The sequence below is a fragment of the Lampetra planeri genome, chromosome 5 (genome assembly GCF_965212315.1).
Source record: "Lampetra planeri chromosome 5, kcLamPlan1.2.h2, whole genome shotgun sequence".
In the NCBI taxonomy this organism is placed as follows: domain Eukaryota; kingdom Metazoa; phylum Chordata; class Hyperoartia; order Petromyzontiformes; family Petromyzontidae; genus Lampetra; species Lampetra planeri.
Genome location: NC_136111.1, coordinates 12,794,113 through 12,821,835, shown reverse-complemented (window position 1 = coordinate 12,821,835; position 27,723 = coordinate 12,794,113). Strand labels below are relative to the sequence as shown.

Here is a 27,723-nt window from a genome sequence, read left to right as displayed (position 1 = left end):
GGCGGTCTATCCGCGTATGGATCTGGCCGCACTGGACTCATTAACGATGGAGAAATTGCTGGTGTTGGCGCACGAGACGGGGATCGTGCTGCCTGTCGTTGATGAAGAAGCGCAGACGTCCCTGCGCTTCTTCATCAGTAGCCTGAGCAGGTGAGCCCCAGTTGAGCGGTGCCTCGACTGCCCGATCGGCAAGGAACAACCACACGATGGCGCAGCAGGATCCTGAGCTGGAGAGGGAAGGGACTACGGCAGTACAAGGCTGGGTTCAGCGGCAGGGGGAGACCTCGCGGCGGCCTCGAGATTGGAGGCCTAGGGGGGAGGCGACCCCCCCCCCCAGCAGAGACCTGCCATCACCTGCTTCAGATGTGGTCAGCCTGGACACATCGCCCGAGGATGCCGGAGCGACGCCCGACCAACTGCGAGTGTACAATTGTGTGTTTATATGCTTTGTGGTAGTTGGTGTCCGTGTGTAGTTGTGTTTGAGCGGTTGTAATTGTGTGTGTAGTTGTTGGCACACTTTTTGTGATATATGATTGTGGTTTGAGTTATGGTTGTGGTGAAGCACTTGTTGTGGTCTATGGCTGCGGTTGTTTGAGTGGTTGTTAAAATTATTTCTCACCATATAATAAACCTATAATATTAACAAAATTGCATTCTATTATATCACCAACTTTGATAACCTTTATAACACGGTTAACATTTATAACGATATAATTAATAAACGATTATAATGTTGGAACCATTGCAATTCTATGATATCAGCATAAAACAACTTTGTAACATGGTTAAAAGTGTGTGTATATAACGATATAATAAACTGCATAAATATAGGCTAGTCTTGTTTAACGAAAAATTATCTCTACAATAATTCGTAGATCACAAGCAATATGAATTTAGACCAATTTGTTCCAAAACAAGCAAAATGTTAACTTAGCGAGCGGAGACTGATTGATCAACATCTGTCTAATTGTGGTAAACTTGCACAAAAGAGCGTGGAAGTTAACCAAAATCAGACCATGCACGTGGTTGACCAATGCATGTAGTGTGAATCCAGAACGTCGTATCCGTACTATGCACAGTTTAATTAATGCATTAATAGTTGTTGGATGCAGTTTTTTATTAATCGCTTTAAATACTATTCTGGTAGTTTTCTGCCATTACAAATTGCAGCGCTGTAAGGTTTTGTTGTCATTGTAAAGTAATCTTCTAGATGGTCCCCATTAAATCGTGCATTCTTAAAATGATGCTCATTAATTCATGAGGTAACTTTTGGGAGTTTTCTGGAAGCGTCGCGCATGAGTGTGATTCATTCAAGGTCCAGTACAAACATCAACCCTTTGTATTGCTCATACTCAACCAACGCACTCACTCGCATACACACTGAAGAAATAGGCTACTTTTCATTTCATGAAACCTCCCCTTATTTGACCATACTTCATCATCATCGTGGTCGTGGGGGTTGGTTGTTAAAAGCATGAGGCATGGACATGGGAGCAGAAAAGAACATGAAACAATGGATTTTGCCATGAGATGGCAGTATGACAAAGGACTGAATCCATTAAAGCAGAGCTTTGGGTGTTATATCTTTATTATGCGTGATGGGAGCATTGAAGCACAGTCCAACGGATTTTGCTGCACTACCTTTGGCTGCATTTACGAATAAAGTTATTGCTTCTGTAAACGGTTAACAATAAACAATTCATGTTTTATTTCGTTTTCAGATTTTTGTTTGACTTAAAGTTTCCATTTACTAATGATGATACAGGAGCATGGATATGCATCTTGTTTTCAAGATTATATCGTCCATTTACATGTAATCGTATTTGTATTCATATCAGTAGAGCGATCACATCTGCATTGTGCACCGTAAAATCCAATAGATTTTTGTAATAGTATTGCCATCACCTGTTATTGATCGTGTCATCGGTGTATCAAATCAGCTTTTCTTCATCACTTTCTAGATAAAGGTAAAGATAGTTATTTATGAATAAGGATTTGCATTTATACCAGCATTATCCATGATCTATTCACTGCTGAATAAAGCCCTTCCCAAATATAATAGCACTTAAATACTAAAATAACTAAATACTCAAAGGCATTAAAGCCTCCCTACATCAGCACCATCTGTGCAACAGCAGCCGCCATCACGTTCTACTAATCCATCACGTCGTCACCTTGACAGTCTTTACATATTCAGTTTTTAGTAGACCTGGTCGTTATATTTTGAAAACGTGTATTTAATATTGCAATGAAGACTTTGTGTTCATACAATTATTAGACTAACAATGCCATAATCTCTTTCCCATTATAGTACATATAATTGATAGTGTTTATTGTTGTGGTTGACACATTGTACCCAGTCGACATCACGTGTGGGGTTGTGGCTCAGGCTGAATGTCCATAGTGGGGGGCAAGAACACATCACCTCACTTTCCCATGTCGGTCATTGCAAGTTTGTGACTACTTCAACCTGATGACCCCAACCTCACGAGAAGTGGACCAATCTCACACAGATGACCCCATAATCTTGGGTCTTTCGGTAAAGTCACGTAGATAAGTATTTTTTTTGTTATTTTCTTTGAACCTATCAAAGTGACTTTACCAAAAGACTCAAGAATATGAATTCCTGCAGTCACGAAAACTTTAAGTTAATATATGACCCCATAACTTCTACTTTCATATAAATCCATCTCACTGCCAACATTACAATGTGCTACATTAATGCATTGCCACATATAGCGCTGAAACTACAGTTTACTTAAATAATTTAGCAACTGTAGTATATCAGCCACTGAATTATTCATCCATTACTAATTAATATGATTCAAACATTCTCCCAACAATAAGCCAAATAGACTCTGATGTTTGTATTATAGCTCTATAAAACCTGCTTGGGCTTAAACGTCCTAACAGAAACCTGATGAAAAATTAATCGTGCCTTTAGGCTAAGTTAGTGCTACCAAGAGAAAATTCGCGGGCCTATTGCAAGTCTCTGTGTCATTGTATTCTATCCCTGCATGTTCGCCGAAGATCCTGGAACGATGGCTGCCCTAATCAGTATGGATCAAGCAGAAAGTCTGCCAGTGAATGAAGTGACCAAGTTGCCCTTTTCAGGTGTGGATTGTTTGGCATAATCAGGGAATGGCCCAAGAAATTGACAGGTTTAAATGGCTTGCTGATCCATATATTTTCTGTAGAGTGGTTAAATGAGAAACATATTTCGTGTGCAAAAATACTGAAATGTGATTACAGGCATACCTCTTTTCCTTTCGCCTATTATAAATCTGTTTCGTTCTAATGCTCTTTGTCCTGAAGGAAAATGATTGTGTGGATCGTCCCATATATGAAATAAAGTAGGCCTGGCGTTGCCCGTAGGAGCGGTCTTGCAGAACCTGAATCGAGGTGTGTTTTGCACCGATTCTTCTGACAGTCGATCCAACAAGGTTTAATCACTGCATCGATTCATTCGCGACCTATGGATCGATTAATCCGATTGTTTAGTACTGCATATACTTCCCACAAGCTCTGACCAAATGCACTGGCAAGTACGTAACTTATTGCATTCTTTTACGTCACTATCAATACAAGTTATACTTATTTAGGAAATGTCTTTACACTTTTGTGTACAGTATGATTTTAAGGCTACAGTATTACCGATAACCCCAATGAAGCCCTCATATTTAGCTCATATCTAAAATAGTGATTGGGAACGCATCTCCATTGGAACCATGTTATAATAACCTCCTAAAGCGTTGTTTCATATACAGTGATACCTCGGTTCACGAACGCTTCTGTTCACGAACAACTCGGTTCACGAACAGAAAAGTTCACGAACAGGAGCCGCGGCCATTTTAATGCTATTTCCAGGCTGTCACATGGTCGTGACTTCCTGTAGGAAGATCGTGGAGAGAATAAGAGACACAGAAAGAAGTACTGTGAGTACTGTGAAGACACTTTCAGTGACTTTTTGCTTTTTGGTGTGCTTTTTAGCACATACAGTACTGTACTACTGTACTGTACAATACTGTACTTACTGTATTGTACAGTTCACCCGTTTGAGTGCTTACTGAAGTCATCTCAAGCAAGGTTAGTGTTCTCTCTTTATACATTACTATACTGTACAGTACTAATGTGTATTGTAATTTGTTTCATATTTTTGTGCTTCAAAAACCAAAAAAAAGGTCAGAACGGATTAACCGGATTTACATTGAACCCTATGGGAAAATGTGCCTCGGTTCACAACCAATTCGGTTCGCGACCAGAGTCAGTTCACGAATTATGTTCGTGAACCGAGGTATCACTGTAGTGCTCCATTTCCAAATAGCGCATCCTGAGTTCTAATGGAGGTATACCTGCACACATAAATGCATCCTTTCGACTGTGAAAACTTGACAAGACCCTCCTGAAAAAGAGTTAAGATTCAGTGAAGCTTTCCTGAGTGAAAAGGCATAATACTGTAATAACTACTGGATCGTTTTGAAGTGTACTCTGTAGCCGAAAACTGTGCACCAGTATAAAACAGAAGTAGTTATGCTCAACCGATTGATGTCCAACTAAACACTGCAATGCAGTGTGTTACTGGAATGCTCAAGTCGACCCCAACACGCTGGCTGCCCATGCTGTCATACATCTCTCCCCCACCCATCCGCCGCAATACTACTACCCCCCGGGAAGTCCTATGAATCGAGGGAAACAGTCGCCTTCCCATTAATTGGAACCTCAATAACGTCCCTCGTCATCGCTTGTCACACAAGATGTTTTAGACCAATGCGCTTACCCTTAAAAATCGTCTGAGTTTGGAGCGAGTCCGAGTGGCAGGTCCATCGGTCGCGATGGAGGCGGGAGGGGGCCGACGGCCTGGGGTTGGGCTCGTGTCCTGGCCCGCCGATCTGGTGGGCAAGTTAGTTTCTGCTGAGTCGGCCGTTGAGGGTGGCCGGGTCGATTTCACTCCCGAGGCACCTGAGGGCGGGACGACAGAACCTGCCCGAGAGTTAGAATCGGCATCGGCGCAGCGCGGCTCGCCGGGCACATCGCACTCTCGGCCCCCGAGAAGTGCAGGAGGTGTGCAAGGTTGGATGTAAGGTTTCAGGCATGACAGGTGCACGAAGCAACGGTGCTTGCCGTGCTGGATCCTGACGCACTGAGGGCGGACAACGCGGACAATAACAACCGGGCCCCTCCAAGGCTTAAGCAGTTTTGAGGAAGTAGCCAGCGGTACCTGCGGGCAGTGGAGTCAAGCACGGTCCCCTTCCGCCCAAACATGGCGGGAAGTGCAGAGGTTCCGCAAGCGCTCGTTAGCAAGCTGACAAGCTTCCGAGTTATTTTGAGCAGCCTCCTGGGCATCCACCAGACGACGCACATTAGCACGGATGTGGTCAGCAATTTTAGCCCTAGGTGTGGGCTGCGTTATGTGCAATTGGACATCGATTGGGGGGCAAACCTCCCTACCATACATAAGGTAAAATGGCGAGTAGCTCGTGGCAGCATGGGGCACCATTCTATAGGCGGCCAGGACACCAGGCATGTGGAGATCCCAGTCAGTCTGTGAATTAGACACCTGGTGGCATAGCATGAAGGTGAGTGCCCCATGTAATCGTTCCACCATACCGTTGGTCTGAGGGTGATATTGTGAGGTCCGAATTTTGTGTGTCCCCAGCAGGTTGCATACGTCCCGCAACAGGGTGGAAGAGACATTTTTCCCTTGGTCGGTCAGCATCCGCTTGGGAGCACCCTTATTCAGGACGTAGTCGTGGAAAAAGGCCTCCGTAACGGCTGCCGCCGACTGGTTGGGGAGTGGCCAGGCCATGGCCCATCAGGTAAAGTATTCTACCCCAACCAAGAGGTACTTATTACCTCGGGGAGTAGCAGCAAACAGACCCAAAATATCCAAAGCGACGATTTCATTGACCCGGGAAACCTTAATAGATTGGAGGGGTGGGCAGAATGGCCTAGCATGTGTTTTTTGCCTTGCAGAAGGTCAGCCATATCGCTTCGCATATTCGGCCAGAAAAATTCCAATTGGATATTGGCCAGCGTTTTATGAACGCCCAAATGCAAGAGGCGACTATGGGTTTTACACACAACCCGTCCCCTCAGGGAGGTGGGCACCACCAACGTGTGGGACTGAGCCCTCCCATCCCAATGCATGAGAACACCTTCCCGGATGATAAATGAGATGGGACCGCCCTGCCGCCTGTGACCCTCGGCGCCCTCAGCCCGGCGCCTTAATTTAAGGAGGGAGACGTCCTCCATCTGAAGACGTCCCCAGTCGTCCAACCCGAGGCCCAGCAACGCGTCCTGCGGAATTTGCATGGAGGGAGCCCCGTGTTGCCCGATCCCATCCCTGGCCGCGGCCGCAAGAGATGGGGGCGGTACCACTTCAGGCTTCCTACACCGGCCCGTGCCAAGAAAACAGGCACAACGGCCATTGGACGGCAGTCGCGATAACCCGTCAGCGTTCCCGTGTTGAATCCCCTTCCAGTAAACGACAGTGAACACTAAGTCCTGGAGGATCTCGAGCCAACGCTAGAGCTGTCCAGATGGTTGGTCCACTCGCAAGGCATATCGTAGTGCCGCGTGGTCGGAGCGTACCATGAAATGCCTGCCATACAGATAGGATCTATACTGCTGTACGAAAAAAACGATAGCGAGCAATTCGCGGCATGTCACTCAGTAACACTGCTCCGCGGCCGACAGCACTCTGCTGCCATAGGCGATGACGCGCTCCACTCCATTGACAATTTGCGACAACACCCTTCCAATACCGGTGTTGCTGGCGTCTGTATCCAGAATGAATGGAACGGTAAAGTCTGGATAAGACAAGGGAGGAGCATCGACCAGTGCTTGTCGGATCACATCGAACGAGGCCTGTTCTGACTCTCCCCAATGGAATTTGATGCCTTTTGCCGTGAGTGCGTAGAGGGGCTTGGCGATGAACGCAAATCCCGCGATAAACCACCGATAGTATGAGGCAAAGCCGATAAAACTCCGGACCTCCCCAACAGAGGTGGGAGTCGGCCATGAGCGCATGCAATTTGTCTTTTCCGGGTTAGTGGCAATGCCCGAGCGGCTGACAATATGCCCCAAGTAACAAACCGAATCCAACATGAGGTGGCACATTTGCAGTTTGAATTTGAGGTTAGCCGCCCGCATTTCAAACGCTCAAGGTCTTCATCGAAAGTTCTGCTAAACACGATGACATCGTCGAGGTAGATCAGGCAAGAATCCGAATGGAGCCCAGCGAGGACCAGCTCCATGAGGTGCTGGAACGTCGCCGGGGCCGAGTGGAGACTCATAGGGAGTCTGTTGAATTCGAAAAGTGCAAAAGGCCGTCTTTGGTTTGGATGCGTCATCAACGGGCAGCTGCCAAAACCCTGAGAGGAGATCTAAGGTCGAGAAGTAGCACGCACCCGCTAAGGCATCGAGCGACTCGTCCATCCTGGGAAGCGGGTACGCGTCGGCCATAAAATCTTATTAAGCTTCCTGAAGTCCACACAGAACCGGAGGCTACCGTCGTGTTTCTTTACAAGAACGATCGGCGCTGCTCATGGGCTATTTGATGGCGCAATGACATTGGCCGCCAACATCTGGTTGACGGCCACCCGCACATGCTCCTTCTCGGCCGGGCTCAACCGGAACGGGTTTTGACGAACTGGAGCGGCATCACCTGTGTCGATGTTGTGGCTAAGCAATTTGGTACAGCCAATGTCGAATTTCCTTTGACGGAAAACGTCGGCGAAATCAGTCAGCAACGTATGTAATTTAGCATGCTGTAACGATGACAAATCGGCACAACCGGAGCAAACTGCGTCGAGCTAACCCGTGTCAGGACCCATCTCGGTAGGGGAAGAGGACACGTCCCCTACGTGACCCACCATCAAATCCCCCGACGGGGCCGGTGTCGCGTGAGCGAGCACCATCCCCTGAGGAATGACGGCCGTTTTCACCCCCGCGTTAAGGATCTGGATAAAGGGCTCGTGGTCGCTTCGCACGAGGTCTGCCACCCACGCTGCTGAACTTGAAGGCTCAATCACAACGCCCCCCATGAACGCGTCGTAGTCCAGAGGTTTCCAAAGCCGGAGGGGACCCAACATCTGAGACCCAAGAGGAACGTGAACTGTACATGCCGCCAATGCCTGCACCATTGTGGATGCGGCGTGCAACCGAGTGGATGTGGGCAGGAAAGCCATGCGTCGGCCGGAGGGGAGCTTGATACACCCCTTGTTAATGGGCATTTTCCCCAAGAAATCCGTTCCGAGGAGGCACGGAACGGCGAGGGTCGATGAGACCAAAATGAGCCCATCCAATTGAACGTCGCCAATGTGGATCTGGGCATTGATCTGTCCCGTGATGCCCAACGAACCCCCATTTTCGCGGAAAAGCATGGCAACTCAACTGGCCGCAGGGGACGGCATCTATTGGGTTGAATGTTATAAATTAGATCCGATATGATGGTCGCCAACGCACCTGTGTCGACCAACATATGAACATCGACCTCCTCGATAGAACCCACTACGGCGGAGGAACCTGCCGCTGCAGCAACGACCCTATGGGCCAACTCAGACCATTGACCCGGTCCGAGCGCCCGGTCGATCAATGATGCCCCGGATCCCCCTCGTCTGACGCATGACCACCCTGTGATGTGTGAAGGTACGTGCTCGGTGTAAGTGGAGGCCGAGAGTGTGAAGTGCCGCAACTCGCCTGGGTACGCCGAGGAGCCGGTGGTGAGCGAGGCGCCGTGGTGGGAGGTCCTGAAGTCCGGCGTCAGGGGGGCCCGGCAGCCGGACGCCACATGGCCCCGAAGGCCGCAGTTGTGGCAGACAATGGACGCACCGTCCTGGCGTGAGGTCGGCCGGGCCCGCTGGTGGTAGTCCTGCTGGGATCGCCGATCGGACGATCCGCGACTTCCCATTGCTGATGCCGCGAAGGCCTGGTGAGGCCCCAAATCCACGTCATGGCCCTGGCCATCAGGTGGGCCCGTGCAGGCGGCGACGGTCGCGTCCCCCTTGAACGGTAGATGCGCTTGGATGCATCTGGCAGCGCGTAGAGACGTGAAGTCATCGTCGTCGGCCTCCGGAATGGCAACTCGAAGCTCACGGGCCCAGCTCAGGAGCTTCTGCAGCACCAACGAATCTACGGCATCCTGATCCATGCGAGGGTAGGCAACTCCCGCCATGGCCAGCAACGCGCTGCGGTACCCCAGCGCTGACTCCGAGGCCGTCTTCTTCCTGGTGTCGAAGCGGTGACGTGCTTCGGATGACGGTCCGTAAATCAGCCGCATCTGACGAAGGGCGTCGGTCAGCGTGGCTCGCTTCGCCCGTGGCACTGTAAGGAACAAGGCATCATTGTATATGTACCAGTTGAAAGGGTAAAAACCTATTACTATATTTTGCCACTGGTAAAGGAGGTCTCATAGTGTAAATGCTTACCCCGAGCTCTCAATACTCTGATAATGCGCTGTCTTTGAGTTGTACGCCTTTTGGCGTCATCTGGTCCAACACCAATGGAGACTAGGCTCTAAGAAAAGCTGTCTCGGGTGTGGACCAATCAACTTCAAGGACAGTGCATATCATTATCATCATCAGAGTTTTTTCTTTTTGTTTGCATTTTGACTGCTTGTGTTGTGGTTATTGCAAACATGATGCCTTGTATAAAGGTGTCAGTTTTTGTACCAGTTAAAAGGGTAAAAACCTATTACTATTACTATAGGTGTTAAGATGTTAAAACACCAAATAGAAACCTTTTGCAAGGAATCATGTCTGCGTTAACCACTTTTGCAAACATTAACATCCTCTAGTAGTATATGCATTGTCTTTGAAACTGATTGGTCCACACCAGAGACAGCTTTCTTTAGAGCCTAGGGGCCGTCCATAAATGATGTCACGCACCTAGGGGGGGGGAGGGGGTCAGACATTTGTGACGATATGTGACGAGGGGGGGGGGGGGTTTGAGAAACGACTTTAAATAAATATAGACAACACAATTGTGGTGCCACAGCGACGGGGCCGCTCTGCCGAGCCAGGGAGCCGCCCGGCTTCCCCCACCGCACTGCCCCCCATCATCCCCCCCACATAAGCACACGCCCGCACGCATTCCCCCTCCCATAGAGCTGGAAGGGAAGGTCACCTGATCGACCGGTTTTTATCCGAGAAACCCTTATCGGGAATAACTCTCACGGTTTCCGGCGATCAGGGAATTGGATGACCTCCCCCGTGCTACGTGGCACCGCGGCGCTGCGGCCAGCCTTAATATGGTGTGGTCGCGGCGTGGGGCATTCGGCCACCGCGGTTGAGGCGCATTTCCCCCCACACACGCGAGTATCGGCGGGGCAGGCAGAGGGAATAAGTATTGTGATAGAGGAGCATCGTTAGAAAACACGCAGCGCATCTGAACGCATAATCAGGCACCCCCGCACAGGCAGCGGAGGGACGACGTAATTACGCTCGGGCACGCAGGCACCATTATTAGGGGAGTTAAAGAATAAGGCTATTAGTATGAATAACCTGGAGAGCGGGGGCACGCGGGCAGCCGTGCACAAATTCCCACGGCGCACCTTTGTAATGGACGCCGCCGCATGAACCTCGATGATGGGGGCCTGCGTGAGAAAGGGATTAATTAGGATTTACGAGCCCATTGTTCAGCGCAGCACCCCTTTGAGGTAGGGAGAATAAATAGGGGGGCGCAAGGGGGAAGGGGCGCTCTTCTCTCCAGGCCAGCGGACCAGCAGCAGCTGCAGCCAGCGACCCGGACGTCCGTGCGACGTATCGAGGTACCTCCACGGGCGCCAAACAGTGAGTGGGGAGGTGAGGTAGGATAATAGCCGATAAATAGGGAATAGGTACCGGTTTAGTGGAATAGGCCAGCCTCGTCGACTCACTGATTCAACATTAAGTTACCAGGTAATAAATCATTAATAGCGAAGCGTGGTCTCGCGTGATCTTGTGGTGCAGTGTGAGCGCGTGGGGAAGCGTGTGTACGCAGTGGTTCTGTAGTGCTGCGGCTCGCCTCGGGGGAGCGCTGCGCAGAGCGGTGCGCGTGTGGGTGCGCCTGTGTTCACTACGTATATGATACAGGTGTGCGATCACAACGTGAGTGCTCCGTGTTGAGTGAGTGCCGCGCAGAGCTGTGTGCGGGAGTGCGCGTACGTAAATTAACCATGCCGGCTACGCGGACCCGCGGTGGAGGGGAATCCTCGGGCGACGGCTCCCACACCACGGGTGGGGAACCTAGCAGCGGGGGGGCGATTGATGATGCTAGCCCGGCCGTTAGCATTATCGAGGGAGGGATCTCGGGGGCGAGCGACCCTCACATATTGGTGTCAGAAACGGGACGATCCCCCGCACCCCCAAGGGAAAGAGGCCCCCCAACCCAGATTTAAATCAAAGGCACATTTACGGGCAAAGGAATTCCAACATGGAAATCGTTTGCCCGCAGCATCAGGGGGGCTAAAAAAGTTAATGGGTGGTCAGATGAGGAGGCGTAGCAGCAGTTAGAGCTATATTTAGATGGGCGAGCAGCTGACTTTGTGGAAGCTTTGCCCGCAAGCGCACAAACTCAGTGGGAAAAATTAATGTGCGAACTCGAACGGCGCTTCGGCGCCTATGACGAGGAGGATGCGCAGACGGCCTTAGAGGCACGCCGTCGCCAGCCCGGCGAGGATCTACGAGATTATGCCGAGGATGTACGCATGTTGACCCAGCTCGCGTACCCAGAGTACGAGGCCAAAATAATTGAGGGCCTCGCCGCCGGTAAAATCCAGCGATATTTGGCACGCACCCCGTGGTGGCAGCCAAATGTAGACGGTGCACGCCTCTCCTTTAACACCCTCGTCGAGCGCGCGCGCAAATGCGAGAAACTCTCGGGTGAGCGCGCGCAGCCTCGAGGGAGGGGACGAGAGTGCGCCGTAGCGAGCCTACTCTCCGACGAGGAGGAAGAGCTCGCCATCGCAGTAAGGGGACGGGCAAGGGAGCCCCAGAGACCCAGCGATACAACCCCGGGTTGGGTAGCCGGGTTACAGACCGGCATAGGAGATATGGACGGTAAGATAACCAACGTAGGTGAGAATATGACCAAGCTGCAATCCTCCGTTGAGACCATTCGATCCGAGATGGGGGAACTAGACTCCACGGTAGGAGGGCTAACTGGAAGGATAGCCCGACTAGAAGCAGAGTATGAGCAGCAGCGCACTGGGGGAGGAGGGAGTGGGAAGAGAGCCCACTACGGAGCCGCCACCCCTCCCCGGGCGTGTTATGTGTGCGATCGGCGAGGGCATCTCAGGAGGGACTGTCCTCAGGTCGCCCGAGCTAGACAAGAGCTAAGGTCAAACACTAAGGCCCCCCTAGAGAGGGGACCACCGGGGGGTCAAATCGACGTAGCCCCGACACAAACAAGCTGTGAGAATAATGGCGAGCGAGTGATCTCCACACAGGTTCCAGCAACAACGCCCACAGAAACGGTGACTCCTGGCGACTGGCTACGGGAGCTGGTGGCGGGGATCACGGGGGCCACGTCGCTGGTGGAAGGGGAGGTAAACGGAGTGCGTACCCGAATCCTGCTGGACACGGGGGCGGTGGCCTCGCTCGTGAGCGCAGCGCACTGCAGCGCGATCGGGGTCGACGTGCGTCACCTGCAGGCCCCGGACCGCGCACTGCACACGGCGAGCGGAGCCGGAATGGGGTTGCTGGGGAGAACCACCCTAGAGGTCCGCATAGGCAGCCAGGTGTGCACCCAGGAGTTCTACGTGTCGAGTGCGTTGTGTCACGAGTGTATCGCAGGTACCGACCTCTTAGAACGGCTGGGACTCAACGTGCAACCCCGCCAGCGATGCGCCACCATGGAGAGCAACGGCGAGCGGATACCGTTCCTGGGACGAGAACCGACGCGCCCCCGCTTCGCACCTGTGGCCGCTATCCTGGCGACGGCAGTCACCATCGGCCCGCTCACCGTGATGCTGGTGCCGGTGGCAACATCCCCCACCGACCCCGCGCTCCGACCATCAGGGGAGGTAATGCTAACTCCTCACCCGGAGTTGGCAAAACGGTATGGGGTCGTGGGATCCGCCACGTTGGTAAACGCAGATGGGGACCGATTGTTTATGCGGATGTTTAACCCCCACAGTACCCCAGCGATACTGCGGCGGCACACCCCGATAGCCACCGTACACCCCCTGCACGCACGCCACTCTAACAACTCGGTGTTCGCACTCTGGGCTGAGGACCCCGGGCGTCCTGAGGGTGACCAGGACCTGGCCTGGCGAGTCGGCCCGACTCCCCGAGCCGAGGTCGTTCCCCTGCTCGACGCGTTACATGTACCATGGGCGGATTTACCTAAGGGAGAGGCCGATCGGCTGCGCGAGTTACTGCGGGAGTATGCCGACGTATTCAGTGAACACGACTCGGACGTGGGTCGGACCGATCTTGTTAAGCACCAAATTGATACCGGTGCAGCCCGACCCATCAAACTCCCTGCGTACCGAGTGGGCGCACCCGAACGCGCCCAAATCAAAGAGGCAGTTGGGGACATGCTTCGCGATAACATAATTCAGCCCTCGGCGAGCCCCTGGTCAGCCCCAGTGGTACTAGTAATGAAAAAGGATGGGTCAACCCGGTTCTGCGTCGATTACCGTAAACTAAATGCAGTCACGCTCGGCGATGCCTTCCCCATACCCCGCATCGACGACACCTTCGACAGTCTCGCAGGAGCGCGGTATTTTTCCACCCTCGATCTGGCGTCCGGTTACTGGCAGGTGGAGATGACGGAGGAGGATCGGCCAAAAACAGCATTCACCACCCCAATGGGCCTGTTTGAGTTTCGAGTGTTGCCGTTCGGACTCACTAACGCGCCCGCGACGTTCCAGCGGTTGATGGAGTTGGTGATGCGGGGCTTGCAGTGGGAACAGTGCCTGATTTACTTGGACGATGTGATAGTGTTCAGTAGATCTTTATCTGAGCATTGGTCCAGGCTTCGAGAGGTGTTCCAGCGACTGCGAGCGGCTCATCTCAAGCTCAAGCCGCGTAAGTGTTACATTGCGCAGCGCGAGGTGGGGTACCTCGGACACCGAGTCAGCGAGGCAGGGGTGAGCACCGATCCCGAGAAGGTGCGTGCCGTAGTGGATTGGCCGCGGCCGAGGAACCTGACGGAGATCAGGGCATTCTTAGGACTCGCCACTTATTACCGTCGATTTGTAAAGAGATTCAGTGAGATTGCACGCCCCCTCACCCAACTCACCTCCCCTAAGAACCCCTATCAGTGGTCGGAGGCCTGTCAGACGGCTTTCACCACACTCAAAGACCACCTCACCCACACCCCCACCTTGGCTTTCCCAGATTTCACCACCGATTTTATTTTGGACACTGACGCCTGCAGCAGTGGGCTGGGCGCGGTGCTGTCGCAAGTGCAGGGTGGGACGGAGCGGGTCATCGCGTACGCCAGTCGGACCCTGAGCGGGGCCGAGCTGAACTATTGCGTAACCCGTCAGGAACTGTATGCCGTGATTTTCGCGTGTAAACAGTTCCGACCGTACTTGTATGGCAGGAGATGTCGTGTGCGCACCGATCATTATGCACTGCAGTTCCTCCTTACATTCAAGGAACCGCGGGGGCAGATGGCTCGATGGCTGGCGCAGCTGCAGGAGTACAACCTGCAGATCGAGTACCGAGCCGGGCGGACACACGCGAACGCGGACGCCTTGTCAAGACGGCCCGCGGTGCGCGCTGAGACGAGGGAGGGAGACGCCTGCCCGTGCTTCACGGGGGGACGCTGCCGCCAGGCAGCAGAACCCAAGGAGCGCGCGGAAACTAAACTCCCCCCCCCGAGAGAGAGTGCGGTGTGCGCCACAGGAACCCCTGCAGAAGGAGCCCGGGGACAGACGGATCATCCCACCCCAACCGGGCGGATCCAAGAGGATGTCGGCTGCGCCTTCCCGGGCTTGGACGACGAGCAGCTACGACAAACCCAGCAGCGGGATCCGGACCTGGCGGCGGTGGAGGCGGCACTGCGAGAGAAGAAGGATGCACTACCAGGGCCCTGGAGCGGTTTGTATCCCCGGTTGTGTGTAGAAAACGGGGTGGTGAGGGAACTGGCCGACGCTGGGCAGCCGGGGTGCATCTGCGTTCCCGCCCATGTGCGACCCCAACTACTACGACTGGTACACGACCACCCGCTCGGGGGCCATGACGGGGAACGGCGCACCCGGGAGACTCTGCGTCGCCAGTATCTCTGGCCTAAATTGGCGCAAGATGTGGCCGCCTGGGTGCAGGACTGCCGGGCCTGTCAGCAGTGTGGGCAAAAGCCGGCGAGGTACCAGGTACCCCTGAGGCCGTTCCGAGTCAGTCGGACGAATCAGTTGGTCGGAATCGACCTGCAGGGGCCCTTTCCACGATCCCACCGGGGCAACCGATATATTCTCGTAGCAGTGGAGTACTTCACCCGCTACCCCGTAGCGGTGGCTATCCCGGATAAAACAGCCCTCGTAGTGGCCCGGGCCTTCGTGGAAAACTATGTACTTAAGTGCGGGATCCCCGAACGAGTCATTACCGACCAGGGTAGTGAATTCGAGGCCGAACTATTCCAGGCGCTGTGCCGAGAGTTCGGGATCCAGAAGGACCGAACCACGGCGTATCACCCCCAGGCGAACGGGATGGTAGAGAGGATGAACCAGACTCTGGCCGGGAAGCTTAAACGCATGGCGGCCGCGAATCAACAGGACTGGGACGAACACCTCCCCTATGCCCTGTTCGCCTACACCACCGCCGTTCACACATCTACAGGACAGACCCCGTTCCTAATGATGTTTGGTCGCGAGTCTCGCCTGCCCGCAGATCTGCTGTTCGGTGTCCCTCTGCCGCAACGGGAGGAAGGGAGCCACCCCGTGGAGCACTTGCTGGAGACCCTCCGAGGGGCCAGGGGCCGAGCCTACCCGCACGGAGAGGCCGCGCACCAGCGGCAAGAGCAGGGCGCCCGACCCCGTATGGAGCCCCCCTTCTACACTGCGGGCTCCGAGGTGTGGCTGTACACTCCCCGCATCGGTGCCGGACAGGTGGGGAAGCTGACCACCTACTGGCGAGGACCCTGGATTGTGAGACGGCAGATCTCACCATGGACGGTGCTGATTCAGGGAGGAGAGAGGGGCCGGGAGATGGTGGTCAACATCCGCCGACTGAAGCCGTGGCGAGCAGCCCCCGAGGGGGGGAGCCCCGCCGTCCAAGTACCCCGAAACCCCGGGGTCCCCCCACCCCCCGTGCCCGGGGGCCTCGCGCAGTATATGGGCCCCACGGAGCCCCGGGCTCCGAGGGGCCCCGGGCGGGGCCGGGGGCGACGAGGACGGCGACCCCTAAACCCCACCGCCTCTGAGTTTGTTCCCCAGCCCGCAGGTGCCAGGGGCCGAGGGGAGCCGTTGGAATGGAGGAGGAGACCACCGCCGGAGCCCCAGGAGACGGAGCCGCCACCCCCGAGGCCAGCCACAAGGGCCGGGCGAATCCCGCGGACCCCGCGGCGATACCTCGTGGGGGCAACCCAGGCGAGGTGCTCCAGTCAACCCGGGACGGGGACTGGCACCCCGGGGGGCTATGTGGTGCCACAGCGACGGGGCCGCTCTGCCGAGCCAGGGAGCCGCCCGGCTTCCCCCACCGCACTGCCCCCCATCACCCCCCCCCACATAAGCACACACCCGCACGCATTCCCCCCCCATAGAGCTGGAAGGGAAGGTCACCTGATCGACCGGTTTTTATCCGAGAAACCCTTATCGGGAATAACTCTCACGGTTTCCGGCGATCAGGGAATTGGATGACCTCCCCCGTGCTACGTGGCACCGCGGCGCTGCGGCCAGCCTTAATATGGTGTGGTCGCGGCGTGGGGCATTCGGCCACCGCGGTTGAGGCGCATTTCCCCCCACACACGCGAGTATCGACGGGGCAGGCAGAGGGAATAAGTATTGTGATAGAGGAGCATCGTTAGAAAACACGCAGCGCATCTGAACGCATAATCAGGCACCCCCGCACAGGCAGCGGAGGGACGACGTAATTACGCTCGGGCACGCAGGCACCATTATTAGGGGAGTTAAAGAATAAGGCTATTAGTATGAATAACCTGGAGAGCGGGGGCACGCGGGCAGCCGTGCACAAATTCCCACGGCGCACCTTTGTAATGGACGCCGCCGCATGAACCTCGATGATGGGGGCCTGCGTGAGAAAGGGATTAATTAGGATTTACGAGCCCATTGTTCAGCGCAGCACCCCTTTGAGGTAGGGAGAATAAATAGGGGGGCGCAAGGGGGAAGGGGCGCTCTTTTCTCCAGGCCAGCGGACCAGCAGCAGCTGCAGCCAGCGACCCGGACGTCCGTGCGACGTATCGAGGTACCTCCACGGGCGCCAAACAGTGAGTGGGGAGGTGAGGTAGGATAATAGCCGATAAATAGGGAATAGGTACCGGTTTAGTGGAATAGGCCAGCCTCGTCGACTCACTGATTCAACATTAAGTTACCAGGTAATAAATCATTAATAGCGAAGCGTGGTCTCGCGTGATCTTGTCGTGCAGTGTGAGCGCGTGGGGAAGCGTGTGTACGCAGTGGTTCTGTAGTGCTGCGGCTCGCCTCGGGGGAGCGCTGCGCAGAGCGGTGCGCGTGTGGGTGCGCCTGTGTTCACTACGTATATGATACAGGTGTGCGATCACAACGTGAGTGCTCCGTGTTGAGTGAGTGCCGCGCAGAGCTGTGTGTGGGAGTGCGCGTACGTAAATTAACCATGCCGGCTACGCGGACCCGCGGTGGAGGGGAATCCTCGGGCGACGGCTCCCACACCACGGGTGGGGAACCTAGCAGCGGGGGGGGCGATTGATGATGCTAGCCCGGCCGTTAGCATTATCGAGGGAGGGATCTCGGGGGCGAGCGACCCTCACACAATCTTGATTTGAAGCTTTCGTGACTGCAGGAATCCATACGTAGGTATAAAATAAAATAAATGTAAATTATTTTATTTTATTACTCTCTGACACGGGTGCGTGAGTGGAAAGATCTCTGTGATTGTCCAGTTGTGTCTTAAGTTCCTGGAGCCTGAGTACCAAATGGCCAAAACAATTTTATACATTGCGTAGGCCACGATTGTTGGCATGTCCGATTCCCCAAGGCATTTACACACGGGGATTGCGTAGGAATGCAAATTCTCTCTTGGCCGCACTAACTCAGTCTAAAGGCACGATAACCGCTTTCAGAAGTTGCAGTTTTCTTTTCATTCCCAGAAAGTGTTTTACGCACACTCACCAATCTTCATGAGATTTGTATTTTAATTATTCAAGCCCAAGCATGTTTTATGGATATATAATGCAAACATCATAAACTGTTTGGCTTGTCAGGAGCATATGTTTGAGTTATGATTAAATTGCAATGGATGAATGAATCTGTGGCTGATATACTGTATATCACGGTGGGCGACGTACGGTGCGAAAGACATATATAAAGTTGCAAATTTATTAACGAAGTAATGTGTAGTTTCAACCATATTTGTGGCAATGCATTAAATTAGCACATTAAAATTTTTGCATAAGTTCTGGGATAATCTGTGAGATTGGTGCAGTCTTTTTCTGGTTGCAATCTTCACAAACTCACAACGACCGACATGGGAAAGTGAGGTCATGTGATTTGACCACCCACTATGGACGTTCAGCCTGAACAACAGCTCAGTCACAAGCAGCTTTGGTTTTAATAAACGTGGAATCGACTGAGAACAATGTGTCAGTTACAACAAGCAATCATTATGAAATGTATTAGTGCCTTAAAGTTTTTAGTTCTTTTATTATTTCAGTGCTATTATATATTTGGGAAAGCCTTCAATCATCAGTAGATCGACCATTGATGATGCTGATATGAATGCAAATCCTGAATATAGAAAATAATAAAGAAAAGTTGATATAATACATCTATCAGACGATAAAAAATACTTTATGTCAATGATCATAACCCTAAAATAATGAAGTCGATGCTGTGGTGTACAATACAGATGTGATTGCTCCACTGACATAAACACAACAAACTTTTGCAAAAAAAGTGTGGCTAATATTTAATTGAAAATAAGACTTTTTCCCAAACTTCCATCCAATAAGAAAACTTCTCTGTAAAGTATTTGTGTATTTTTTTACTGTAGGTGGAAGGCTAAAAATAATAATTGCAAAAAAGTATTCACAGCGATGTATTTTTAATATCAAAGGGAAAAAAGAGTCCACGAGCAGAACAAATGGACAACTTACGAATCCAAGAGTCCACCAACTGCCTTATTTGTACCACGTGGTCTGGTGGTGACCTTGCAGTGTAGATTTCTTACATACATTTTCCTGAATTCAATACAAACAATTATAGAAAATTATTAGTATTTCAAATGGCATGTATTAAATGTATTAAGAATAACGTTTAATAAAAGGGAGTGTAAATTGACCACCATTAGACAATGTACGTGGTAGACCGATGCATGTACTGTGCACAGTTTAATGAGCACACGAACAGTGTTGACGATGCATTTGTTTTATTCATAGCTTGAAAGAATGTTCTGGTAGCTTTCTGCCATGACGAATTAGAGCGCTGAAAGTGTTTGCTTTCATTGCAAAGTAATCTTCTAGAAGGCGTAATTGAATCATGCTTCCTTAAATGAGCAACATTAAAATGATGCTCATTAATTCATCAGATCTTTTTTGTCTTCTGGAAGCCTGAGCATGATTTATTCAAGATTCAATGCAAACATCAACCCTATGTGTTGTTGATACTCAACCAATGAACTGACTCGCACACACACCAAGGAAACAGGCTATTCTTAATCTCACACAACCCCCCCCTATTTGACCAGACTTCACCATTATCCTGGTTGTACGGGTTGGTTGGTAAAATAATGGAGTATGGACGTGGGAGCATAGAAGAATATGAAAACAATGGATTTTGCCATGAGATCGCAGTATGACAAATGACTGAGTCCAGAAAAGCGGATCTTTGGGTGTTTTCTCTTTATTTTAACATTCTCCATTCAAGAACCCTTCTCAACGTGAGCAGAGTAACAGGTTGAATAAAGCAACATAACTAGGGGTATTTTTGTCATTGAGAATGAAGAGCTCAGCATACATGAGTGTCAGGTGCACATTGAGGCCACGTGAAGTGTCGAAGGCTCCCTGGCAGGTCACGGGACAGATCCATCCATGTGCCGTGGGTTGAAGATTCGAGAAGATTGGCAGATGCACCACCTTGGCTCCCCACAGTGTCACCTCTCCCATCCACATGTGAACAGGCACATGTACCAACCCCAACCACACGACCGCCCCCACCCCTCCCGAGCCCCACGCACCTGGAGAGCCCCACCCTCACCTGGGTGCTCGCATATAAAAGTGCGCGCATCGCTGCGATCCTCACATCAGCGGCTCCAGATTCGACCTTCCAGTTGCTCACGGATCACCAACGACTTCAGCCATGGTAGGGAATACACTCATTGCACCATCACGACAAAGATGCCTGGCATTGCCTTTCACATACACGCTGATACCGAACGTTTCGTTAGAGAGCACCTATTAATTAGGAAAAATATTATATATTCGTATAAAAACATTCTATATATTTTATTTGGAGAGACAAATTTTCTCTCAATGATGACGCGAAAAATGATTTTCCTTTACCTATGAAGGTTGTTAAACAATTATCCATGAATAAAAAAATCGGCTTTGGACATTGATATCCATACGCTAGTCTTGAAATCGATAATTGAATCCAGTGCAGACGAACGTAGGATACTTGTTTTAATTGTTCATGGCTTGTTGATTATTTGCATCGTCATAAGCTACGATCAAACCACACGATTGGCCAAGGATGTAAAGTAAAATGGATTGCTGGGGTTCATGGCTCTCGACATTCTACTCTTGTGAAGTATTCTGAAATACATAAATAAATATACATCTGTTCATCTCTTCAAATAAAATACTTTCAAACGTTGACTTCACACAATGACCCATATGCAGTGTCGTAGCTCCGTATGATGATAAGATTCTAAAAGTTTTGTGATTTGTTTTGAAAAACAGGACTGGGAAACACAGGTGGAAGCTAATTTCGAAGCAATTGACATGGTGAGTGAAGGCAGTTGCATCTGTATCCTCTTTTATCTGATTACACCTATTTAGTTTGTCCAGCTTATCTTATTTTGCTACATCTCATGTTTCACTTGTCTACATCTTGTGTTATCTTACTTGGGAATTAAAGAATTGAAAGGGAGGGAACGTAAATGCTTAGAGCCGCCAATGGGCTAGCACCTTCTGCTCTTATGTGTCGTGTTTAGCTCTGCTGCTCTATACACGGATAACACATTCGTGTGTTATCCGTGTCACACGGCGCAAGCTGCGTGGGACGGCGCGTCACGTGGTGCTGAGCCTGCCCGAAGCGCTCTATGAAATACAAATCGAGGGCGTGGCTTTACACGACAGACCTGACAGACAAATAATCCCTGGTGGGCAGTGTGGAACTTATTAAAGACTGAAGCTACTCACTTTTCTCGTGCCCAAGCCATGGCACATGGACACGAGATGGATGTCTCAGTTCATCTCCCTCGTGTTTACCTGAGGCAGCTGAAATGCAGCCTCTCAGAGGTGCGATTTCCACACAACAAGTCCATGCTTCCTGTCGTGTATCGCTAGGTCATGGCCCTCACAAGCCTGTGGGACCCTTCAGCTACTGTGAGACTGGTACCCCTGATCAGTGCCAGCACTCACCTCTGTACCAGCTGATATAATGATGATCATGAGACTCATTATTCATGCCCAAAGTCTCACATCGTCTAAAGATGTTTCCAGCATGCTCCTCCATTGCCGTGATTGATTAATTCCGTGCATGAGTAGTACATGTACAAACCTTTGGCTAGTCCACTGCTGGATGAGAGCCTCCTCATGCCTTGCGGGTTGTGGGTTATTTGACCATACTTCACCACACTGAGTTGAAGGTGGTTAGCGCATACATGGGGGCATGAAGGTAAACGCCATCACTCACAGTTCTGCGATATACCAATCAACCAATCAACAGCACACAAGCTAATTTCATCACCAACATATCCTAGGTAGATCACATACGCGTTTCCTTCCTTGGATGTGCATCTGTTGCTTGTCTTGACCACTAGCCACCTTCCCATTAATTTGCACCAGCACTCACAATGCTGCCATTAACGAGCAAGGCAATGTCTCCTCATTCCGTGGAAACAGGACAACGACGGCTTCATTTCGTTTGCCGACTACCATGACTTCTTGGAAATGAACGGTGTGGATCAAGACTGCACCACTGTGGACAAAAACAAAGATGGCAAGATCTCTTTCGAAGGTGGGTGGCCATGGTCTAGGGAAGATCATGGAACAGGGCCATTACCTTGTTTAAAAGGAGCATTCACAAACTCAGGAGGGCATGATATAGTCCGTGAGTCATAATGACATCTGCCTTTGTTGCGACCATGATATATGCTCTACCTTGCGTATGCTACAGGGCTACACTGGGGATAATAGGACCCACGGAAGATAGAGAGGACAAAGCCAAGGGAAAGGCATTGCTATATGAACAAAGATGACACGTATTTACAAAGAAAAGCTTCCACACTCTCTCCTGAACATGAATGTCTTCCCAATTACATAAATTCGTGTTTCACTTGTGGGAGGAATTTGGAGTACCCACAGAAATCACGCGTATACAAGAGAATAGCAGTAAAATGTGCACAAACATTTTAGAATCCATTACACTACCGCAATCTGTAATTTTCATTAAAGTGAAAAAAAATCAGATTCTCATTTTCAATTTAGCACATAACCACAGCATTCTAAGGAAATTCAAGGTCGAATTGTGGTTATTTTACAGGTTGTTTTGTTTAATTTCCGTCTACCAACGATACAGTACAATACCACATACCCGACTTGATGGGAATTGAGGTATAGGTGGTTATGTAACAAGGTCGGATATGTGAACATCTAAATAAAATTAGAGTTGGGCCTTGCACAAATAGGTTGCTGGACCAAAAAAAGTGGTTTAAACATTACGAACTTCTAAACTCTACTTTAGAAGTAAGTGAATGTGTGTAATATTTTCAGTACATTCAGGTAGGGTGGGGTCATTTAGGTATACCGGTTGGGTGTGGGCATCGATCAGTGATGGGCCTTCTTGTAATAAATAAGGGGTTTCCCTTGCTTCATGCTGGTTTAGTTTGTGTGACTTCGTGTATATGCGGCTAACATAGTTATACCCAAAATGTGTGATGTGCGGTTTGAATTCATTGACATGCGACATTGTGTCTACCGCTGCACTACTCTCCTGCAGTTCATTGTGAGTTATGTGTCTCCGCTACGCAATTTTACTTTGTCCACCCTCATTTGGAACGCATCTACCTCAGAAAGCGAGGGAAACTTGTACGTATGCCATCCATTTGAAGTTACATTTCTCTCCCATGCCAGAGTTCTCTCAATTCTACAAGAAGGACTCTGACAAGCAGAAGGAGAAGCTGAAACTGAAAAAGTGAACTCCAAGGACATGACTGCGGGGTGAAAGGGTTGCTCTTAGTTTGTTAGGCTTCCACTCCTTGCTTCTTAATCATCATGACCAGTGTCAACCCTTCCACTAAGTATTAGGCATGTAATGATGTATTTATTCAATAAAATGTATTCGTACTCTCTTATTCATGCCTACAATCGGTCGTGCAAGAATCTGTCAGTTAAATGGTTTTGCATATTATATGCAAACATTACCTTTATGATGAACAAATTTAATTGCACGAATGAGATTAAATGCATTACAAATAAGACCTAAAAAAGGAATAGATTATTGAATATAATAGAGAGAATTGTGACATTTCACTGAATCAGAGGGTAATCTTTACATGCCTAATAAAAAAACTACTGCTACTACTTATAGCAATTGCTACTGTATTTGACACTACTGCTAGTTAGCACTACCACGAAGACTCCATTGAAATGTACTTTTAGTACAAAGCATTTCAGTAAGATTTCAGATGTACTGTGCTGTACGATGTACTGACACCATGATCGAAAATAGCGCAATGAAACAAACTCCAACGAGGCATAATGCATCCATTCAATATGGAATAAACACCTCAGTGCAGTACATGTACTCTCAAATACCAGTCACAGATCACTCTTGAACAACACTACTTTCAGAATGCTGGACATGGCTTGGTAACCTGAAAGGCAGCAGTGTACAGAATGCAAACACGGTTCTTTTTGCAAATGCAGCCCAGCGTTCTGATGGATTGTTTTTTTCATTTGCATTGAAATAAACCCAGCCTTGCTTAAATAAAAGCTGACTACCCCTTCTTAATATGTACACGTGTGCATACGTGAGTGTGTGTATTTGCTTGTGTGTGCTTGTGTGTTGTAGCTGCGAACACTGCGACCGAAGTTCGATTCCCACTCACCGCCAACACCAGTGACAATAAAATCAATCCATGTGTAGTTGCATTGTTGGGCACGATGCGCAATCGCCACTACTATTGGCCTTAAGTACCGGCCCCGGGTCAACAGGGAGCGGAAGAAGGACCGAACTAGAGTGCCCTGATTAAGTCGGGCCGTTTGGCTCCGGTGACTCCAGGGAGGCTCGTGACCGGAGGTGCATGTGGCACATTAGGAATGGACCACTCTTTTAATTATTTCCTAGTGCAGCAAGGGAGTGTGGTTCTGGGAAAGTCCTGATGTTCTGTGCAGGGCATCAATGCATGTGTGTACAGCAGCATGTGGTGACTGAATTGGGCCTATAGGTGGCTAGCAGGGTTATTGAATAACCGCACTTATACACCAGTCACATGGATAATGGCGACTCTGTTCAATAATTGCTGTGTGTGACGCACGTGCTGTTGGATCTTACAAGTGTAATAGAGTTCACGACTCTTGGACGCCGGAGTTGGAGGCACACGGGTTTTATTCACACAGCACGGTTCTGGCATACAACACTAGAGGGGGTGTCGGCCCCCTCACCCGGCTAGCTGGGGATACACGCGCTAGCTACTTCCTAGCCTGCCTCCTAGTCCTCCTCTAATGGGTTAGGGGAGGCTATCTGGCCCGACACTGGTAAGTCGGGCCCGGTACCCTGAGTCCCAGACCAGCGCTGACAAGAGCACCGGCTCTGGATCTCGGGACCACGCCGCTGGCTCGGTCCTGTTCGGCCCTGATAAGGACGGCGAACCAGGGGAGTCCAGGGCTCTAGCTAAGACGTCTTCAGTCTTCACTGGTTAGCTTAACAAGAACCCCGAGCCCTCCGATACATCCCCTTTTATACCCAACCCCCCGCTGAGGGGTGGGGCCCCCACGGGGTGCCTGGCGCGGACGTCGTAGAGAGCACCTTCCCGTGCACTCACGTAGCCCCGCCCACTGTGTTTGTTTGCCATAAGCTGCCATGCATAACGGGCTCTCTCTCTAACACCCCTACACAAGTAAAGGACCCAAAGGTTGTTTTTTTATCGTTAGAGAAATGTTCTAGACTTGTTCTCGACTTGTTCTAGACTTCAAGCTTGACTTTGAATTGTTCGTTCGTGATATATTCAATTGGAGGGGTTTTAGCACTGTAAAGGATGGCGTACTGTAATTACATACTGTAATTGTAATTCTCTAAGCCTGGCAGGAGAGTTTCCCAAATATTTTGGCGAGCCTGGCAGGAGAGTTTCCCAGAGTTCACTGACGGGGATAACCTCTTCCAACGAGATGGACCAAGCAATTGTATGGGCACCATAGATAAAGACAGTCGTGCAAGGATCTGAACACTCTTCACATCATCGTACCCAAGCCCCGCAAGGAAGCAGCAGCCGCGGCTCCGGCCAAGCCCAAGGGGGTCAAAGGCAAGGGGCATCCTGAGGGCAGCAAGGCCCGCGGGGCCGAGGCGTAGCCCACGGGGGAGGCGAGGGCCAAGGCGCTCAAGGCCAAGAAGATGGTGCTGTGCAGGGTGTACGCGGTGCGCCACCGCAAGGTGCACACCTCCCCACGTTCTCCAGGCCTCAAATGCTGTGGCTGCAGCTGCAACCCAAGTACCCGGGCAAGAGCGTGCCCACACGCAACAAGACGGACTACTACACCATAATCAAGTTCCCGCTGACGACGGAGCTGGCGGTGAAGAAGAAGCCCTACAACTTGGGTGATCAAGACAGGATATAAGCTGTGGTCATATGGTTGTTAGTTGTTTAAGATTATTTTTTTATTGTAAGCGTTATATTTCGATTTGAAGTTTTCGTGACTGCAGGGATTCATCTTCTTGGTTCTTTCGGTAAAGTCACGTAGAAGGGAAGTAATCATAAGTATTATGTGTTATTTTTATTATTTTATTACTTCCCTTCTACGTGACTTTACCGAAAGAACCAAGAAGATGTAAGCGTTATGTTTCATATTGTTCTGCCTCACGGCAGGTGTTTTGCTCCATGCGGGAGTGGGGGTGTGAGTACACAGGAAATTCCTGTTTTGAGGGTGCATTTGGTGACGTGAACAGGAAGTTACGATTTGACAGCCTTTCAACCACGAGGCTGGGGTTCCGCCATTACAAAGAATTCAAAATGGCGGCACACATCGCATCCCAGTGAAGCCAGCTGTAATTGTCCATTGTGGGACTTTAAGAAGCATTGTCTGTCCGTTCGTTTATGTTCTTATAATACTGGGAATGCTGTTATAATGTTATAATGACCGTTATAATGCTATAAATGCCTTTATAATGCTGTTAATTTGTTATGATAAATACGAGGCCTAGTTAACAACGAAGCCTGCAACTTGCCTAATTGTGAATGTTACTTGTAATCAAATAAGTCGAGTCAAACTTGTACCCAAGTAACTATATTGCGATCTTGAGAGCAAGGATGACGAAATATCTCATCCACACTTTAGTGTTATATGTAATGCTGTACATCTGGGGTGCAGTGTGATGATTACACGATGTGCCTTTATTTAACACAGTAGCTTATTCTCTTGTATAGCTATTCAACACTGTTGTGGGTGCCTGGTCCATCCAGGATCTATTGTTGAGAAACATGTTATCTAGGACAATGTTGTAATGCTGTAGTGTTCATGCATTGTGTTGATGTTTCCAAGTGTTAACAGATGGTGTATCTGTGCTATGTTTTTCCATCAGTTTTACCTCGTTCAATTCAATAAATGACGTTTGGAGTCGGATGTTCACTCTGGCTCTCAGGGTTTATTGTATGCGAGGTTATTTAATCAGCTAGCGGTGCAACGCAGCGCACAGCGAGGCCGATACACATATGTTAAAAAGGGGTTATTGCTTAAGATGAAAAAATTAATGGTGAGGAAAGGTTTCAAGTATGTTGGTAGGCCGATATTTAAGTACCTAATAGCTAAATTCCACAGGGCATTGACAAGCTGTAAAGGAGTTTATCTTGACAGGTACTGGGAAAAGAATCCTAACCATTTCTGGTCAGTAAAATGTGAATCATGGTTGAATAATACCAGAGTATCTGGTAACTCCAAAAGCATAATGTAATGCTTGGGCTCTTGTTTCTTCGTGCACAAAGAGTTGGAGCCCAACCAAAATAGAGAGTTCATGGCGTGGCGCTATCTTGGAAGGGATATGATCCCTAGAGAAATTGTTTTCACGATTTCATAAACTCCTTTCGATGTATTTTGAATATCAAGGGAAAAAAAAGAGTCCACGAGCAGAACACGTGGACAACTTACAAATCCACCAACTGCCTTATTTGTACCACGTGGTCTGGTAGTGACCTTGCAGTGTAGAAT

At 50.2% G+C, this 27,723-nt stretch overlaps 1 protein-coding gene and 1 long non-coding RNA gene across 2 annotated transcripts; both read left to right on the top strand.

Moving 5' to 3' along the window:
* The first annotated feature begins 11,070 nt into the window (after positions 1-11,070).
* LOC144718892 (uncharacterized) lies at positions 11,071-17,265 on the top strand. The gene has a single exon (XM_078594484.1). It carries the CDS (start codon positions 11,570-11,572, stop codon positions 16,784-16,786), a length of 5,217 nt encoding a protein of 1,738 aa, XP_078450610.1. The 5' UTR covers positions 11,071-11,569; the 3' UTR covers positions 16,787-17,265.
* A 3,043-nt stretch (positions 17,266-20,308) lies between these two features.
* On the top strand, positions 20,309-24,316 carry LOC144719211 (uncharacterized). Its single transcript, XR_013585563.1, has 4 exons — positions 20,309-20,440; positions 21,040-21,084; positions 22,207-22,321; positions 23,437-24,316. It is a non-coding gene; the product is annotated as an uncharacterized LOC144719211 (long non-coding RNA).
* Positions 24,317-27,723: the final 3,407 nt, after the last annotated feature.